Source organism: Salvia miltiorrhiza, chromosome 5 (genome assembly GCF_028751815.1).
Source record: "Salvia miltiorrhiza cultivar Shanhuang (shh) chromosome 5, IMPLAD_Smil_shh, whole genome shotgun sequence".
Lineage (NCBI taxonomy): Eukaryota > Viridiplantae > Streptophyta > Magnoliopsida > Lamiales > Lamiaceae > Salvia > Salvia miltiorrhiza.
In genome coordinates this window covers 12,800,028-12,805,491 of record NC_080391.1, presented here as the reverse complement: position 1 = coordinate 12,805,491, position 5,464 = coordinate 12,800,028, and the positions used below count along the sequence as shown (strand labels likewise).

Sequence of the window (5,464 nt, the reverse complement as noted above, 5' to 3'; positions counted from 1 at the left end):
TCGGTTTCTTTATCACAAACTCTAGTATGATGGCCAATCAAACCACAACGATAGCAAAATATGGGCAAGTTTTCATACTTGAGCGGGATCCATAACTGCTGACCTTCAAAGGAAATCGTGATCCCTCTAAGAAGAGGAGCTGAGATATCAAGATTCGCTTTGAATCGAGCAAAACATCCGGCAAAATTTGTATCTGTATCAATTTCCTCAACCACACCGACCTTTGAGGCAATATGATGTAGGACCCCAGTTCGAATACATTTCATTGGTAAATCATAAGCCCGAACCCAGAAACTCCCACGATCAATGCAAATATTAGACGGTTGCTCAGATCCATTTAGTCGAGAAACAGCGAACAAATGATTGTCAAAGTGCCATGGCTGCCGGTGAATTACCCAATCTCTATCCTCTGAAGTCTGGAAAGTGAAAAGGAATAGGTTTTTCCTCCACTCTTTTGCTCCAAATTCCTGCTTAGTTTTCCACGATTTACGCATGATTTCCAACAAGTGGAATCCATTTGGAGCTTTTCCACAAATTAATTTTCCCACCAAACAAAAGGATTGTGTCTCTGTCTGCACTTCTTCACCTCCAATAACCGCTGATATATCAACAATTTTATTCTCACGTTCGGTCCGCTCGTTACCGCCTGAATCCACACTATAGCCCCGCGAGGAGCCGCCTCTCTCCATCACCTGCAATCACAGAAAACAGAGCAGAGAGAACACCTCCGCCCAAACAGAGGAGAAAAGGAAAAGGAAAAGAAGAGGAAAGAGAGACCAAAGCAGTCGAAAATCGGGGGGCTGAGCACCGCCGACGACAACCGCATGGACGGAACCCTAGACGAAGACTCGGGAACGAGGACGACACTCTAAAGAAAAAGAGGACTGTTAATTATATTTTGAACTATTATACTCCCTCTATCCACTAAAAATATTCTTAAAGGTGGACGACACGAGTTTTAATAAAAATAGTTATTGTATTGTGAGTGGAGAAAGAGGCCCACTTAAAAGTAGTGTTTATAATGATAATTAATTGTATTGTGAGTGGAGAATGAGCCCACCATGTGATAGATAGTTTCCAAAAATAAAAAGAGACTAATTTTTGTGGACGTTCCAAAATGATAAAAATAGATTATTTTTTATGGGCGGAAGGAGTATCTTTTAAAACCTTGAACTATTAATTTTATATTAATTGATCTTTTATCCATCTTTCACCCTTTAAATTTTCAATTAGTAAAGCATATAATGATATAATTTTATATAATATAGGTTAAGAAAGGAATGAATTTAAATACATCATGCATTTGGTGAGTCACATCAAATTTTTGGAGTTAAAAAAATAGACGAGTGATACAATTGATATAAAATTAATAGTTTAAAGTTTAAAAAAATATTTTCAATAATTCAGAATATAATTAATAGTGTAGAAATAATTTGAGGTTTAATGTAATAAGTATTTACCTATTTTATATACTAGTTCTATTTTTACTTTGTTTTAGGTGCACGGTGAGTTTAGTAGGAATATTAATGCATGTTGAGGTTGGGCAGAGTTGAATAAAATATTGTCTAGTGGTAGTTAATAATTTAATATAGTGGTTTTGTTGCCACGCGCCAAAAACAAAGAGCAGTGATGAAAAGGCCCGAATCGAGCGGCAATTTGTGTGATCTACCTCAGCTTCAATTCTAACAAACTTTTGTGAATCTGATCCGAAAACCATGGGAGCATCAGATGATAGGAATGAAGAGCCAATCCCATTATTGCAATTAGGACTGCCATCGCCGCTTCCTATGGCTGTGGATGACGACGACGACTTGTTCAAATCCGACGAAACAGTCAACTCTTCCGATCATAAAAGAACTGGTTTTCCATTTCTTCCTCGCAATGCTCTTTTTTTGTTCCGGATTTTTCATTGCATTTCTTCAAAATTAGCTTGGCATTGTGAAGGGAATACATGGACCGCGTCGGCGCATATCATAACGGGAGTGATAGGGTCCGGCGTGCTGTCGCTGGCATGGAGCATGGCGCAGTTGGGCTGGATCTGGGGCCCTCTTTTGATGCTGCTTTTCGCCGCTGTTACGTTGCTTTCTTCCTTCCTCATCTGCAACTGCTACAGATCTCCCGATCCTGACTATGGCCCTACCAGGAATAGATCTTACGTTGCTGCTGTTCAATGTAACTTAGGTATTTCCCCACTCCCCCTTACTTTCTTTCTTTCTTTTTGTACATCTCAGAATCGTTATCTTTGATTGATTATTGCCGTATGTTGTAAAATAAGTCACGGAATTCATGGTCTCTGAGCAAATATTTTTGATATATTTGAAAATAGGGATTAAAAGATAAGGTAATTTCGAAATCTGGAGTTTGTGCTTGTTTGGTAGAATTCATTATATGTTTCTTATCCCATTGGAAGAGGGAAAGGAGAATCTCTATGCTGAACTATTAGCTGGGACTTAACCTGCTGAAAAAGATGAAGAAATACAATTATTTTTTCTGGACCAAGATTAATGTGTAGAAATCTGAAAAAGAATGCAAGGCAAAATAGTTAACAATGTTGTAAATTCAGGAGTTGGTCTAAAACTGCGCTGTTGCATCACATTATTTGGTTGGAGATCACTCTTACTGTCAGCCGGAAATTAGGCTGTGTTCTTCCACTTAATGAATGGTAGGAGTCTATGCATTACAGGGAAGAAGAATGCTTGGATATGTGGACTGCTTATACAGATGAATCTCTACGGAACAGGAGTTGCGTATACTATTACTACTGCTCTCTGCTTGAGGTGTTATTCTCTCCGTTACCAGAATAATTGCTTTTGGCTTCATTGCTGATATTATCTGTGACTCAATTCCTCATAGTAACAATAGTTATGTTTATTGTCATCCTAAGTTGCAAAACTGAAACATATAGATATGGTAAGGCAATTGTCTATTCAACCACTATAATAGAGGGCTGGACAATGTATTTCCTATTCTGTCTGAATCTCCCCAATTATGATATAATATGCAGAGCAATAGAGAGATCAAAGTGTGACAAGGAGAATGGATCTGGTGCTTCATGTGATTCAGGAAATGGATGGTACATGCTGTTATTTGGAGTAGTTCAAATCTTCATGTCACAGATTCCTGATTTCCATAGCATGGTGTGGGTGTCCATAGCTGCTGCAATCATGTCTTTTGCGTATTCCTCAATCGCTTTGGGGCTCGGAGCAGCAAAAGTTGTAGGTACTACATGTTGATATGCAATTATTGCAACTTGCAAGCCACCTAAAACAGAATGCATTATCACACTTGTTTCCCATATATATGCCAGGAAATAGGGCAATCCAGGGCAGCCTAGTTGGAGTTTCGACTTCCACTGCAATGCAGAAAGTATGGCGAGTTTCTCAAGCAGTTGGTGACGTTGCATTTGCCTATCCATACACCATGATCGTACTCGAAATACAGGTACCTATCTAAATTCCAGTTAAGAAGCAACGTTGATGGTGCCTAAAAATGACTAGAAGACATGCAAATAAATGTGAAGGATACTCTGAAATCCCCTCCATCGGAGAGAAAGACCATGAAGAAGGCATCAGCTGTTTCAATCTGCATCACCACATTCTTCTATCTGAGCTGTGGAGGCTTTGGTTATGCAGCCTTTGGAGACGAGACGCCTGGTGATCTCCTGACAGGTTTCGGGGACTTCGGGCCCCGCTGGCTCATCAACTTCGCCAACGCCTGCGTGGTTCTTCACTTGATTGGAGGGTACCAGGTATATTCTCAACCATTGTTTGCAATGGCGGATAAATGGATGGCTGATCAGTTTCCGAGAAGCTCATTTGTCGCCACAAACCACATTGTGAAGCTGCCACTGCTGCCGCCCTTGAGCTTAAATGTGCAGAGGCTGGTTTTCAGGACGGCGTACGTGGCATCGACGACGGGAGTAGCGATGATGTTTCCTTACTTTAACCAGGTGTTAGGAGTGCTAGGAACCATAAACTTTTGGCCCTTGTCCATATATTTTCCGGTGGAAATGTGGCTAAGGCAGAATAAGGTTAGTCCATGGTCCAAAATGTGGACCATTTTCAGGAGTTTTAGTGCAGTTTGCTTTTTTGTAACTGTATATATTTTTGCTGGATCCATTCAAGGAATCTTGGCTGCTCGTTTTAGCTAGCAACTCTGTTTCGTAAAAATAGGATTTAAACATTATTTTTAAAATATATATACTATTTTATACTTCAATCGTTGCATTTTTAACAATTGTAGCAGAAGTATAAATTAGTACGCATACTCTCAATTTTGTTATCAATTCTATTATATTATTCAATTTCTTGCAGTTGACTGTTGACTTATCATGCCGGAAGTACGTATATATAATGACATGGAATTTTATTTTATTTTTGTACAAAGAGAAAATGTCATTTTTACCCTATACTTTTGTTGTCTTCACATAAATACCTCAATATATAGATGATTACGATACAGTACCCATATTAAATAGAAAAAACAAATATACCTTTGGAAATTTTTTTCCGACGATTAGCAACTAATTAGACACGTCGAAATCCAGAAAGACACATAATAATAATAATAATAATAATAATAATAATAATAATAATAATAATGATGATGATGAGGCATAAGCGATATCATATGGTTATTTTGAATTGATTTTTTTTTTTAAAGCAAGGAATTTATTAAGCATACGAACATAGAACGTGGAGATGACCTACCACAAAGGACGGGAATTCATTCCAAACATGAGGTGTAGTGATATCTTTCACCGCCTTCGCTAAGCAGTGTGCAATAGCATATCTATTTCTCTTGATATGACGGACACGGACATTCGACAACAGCTATAACTCTTCTCTACAATGGGAAGCTAAAACTCCCACTTCAGACATATTCGTCTCTTTAGAGCTGATCGCATCGCAGACCCATTTGCTGTCGGACTCCACCCTACCATGGGTTAGACCCTTCTCCTTAATCCATGAGAGAGCTTCCTTAGTGCCCATCATCTTTCCCTCCTCTACAGCACGCGAACCCGGAATGTCGATGCACTTTCCAGCCATGAAATTTCCCTCGTGGTCACGAAAGACCAATCCCAGACCCATGGAGTTAGACTCACAAAAAAAAGCAGCATACTACCCTAAAGGGAGAGAGTGCCATCCCTCACAAACAACTTCGGGAGAGGCAGCAGTGACTCTCGTTTGGGCAGCAGACCAATCCTCATAGGCACTTGCAGCAAGAAGAACAGAACTTGCAGGAGAGGGGTTCGCAGCCTTCCACACCTGTCACCGCCCCATTCCGATCTTTCCAAACCTGCCATAGAAACATGCAAACTCTGATCTTTCGTGCTTCATCTTCATCATTTATAATCACAAAAAGATCTTGCAGAAAAGATTCACAACGACTCTTGACAGCATCAATGTAAGGCGCCATGGTGCTTATTCTCCAGCAATCTTCAGCAAAAAGGCATTGGAAGAAA

The 5,464-nt window shown here is 39.5% G+C and overlaps 1 protein-coding gene across 4 annotated transcripts; it reads left to right on the top strand.

The window, feature by feature from the left end:
* The first annotated feature begins 1,597 nt into the window (after nt 1-1,597).
* Nucleotides 1,598-4,218, top strand: LOC130986107 (probable amino acid permease 7). Of its 4 annotated transcripts, XM_057909395.1 has the most exons (7): nt 1,605-1,860; nt 1,945-2,181; nt 2,684-2,777; nt 3,005-3,219; nt 3,308-3,441; nt 3,521-3,748; nt 3,892-4,218. In XM_057909395.1, exons 1-7 carry the CDS (start codon nt 1,716-1,718, stop codon nt 3,943-3,945), a joined length of 1,107 nt encoding a protein of 368 aa, XP_057765378.1. In that variant the 5' UTR covers nt 1,605-1,715; the 3' UTR covers nt 3,946-4,218. The 4 variants fall into 4 exon arrangements, with proteins under 4 accessions (XP_057765377.1, XP_057765378.1, XP_057765379.1 ...); XM_057909394.1 differs by having other exon boundaries at nt 1,598-1,860; nt 3,521-4,218; XM_057909396.1 differs by lacking the exon at nt 1,605-1,860 and having other exon boundaries at nt 2,042-2,181; nt 2,564-2,777; nt 3,521-4,218.
* Nucleotides 4,219-5,464: the final 1,246 nt, after the last annotated feature.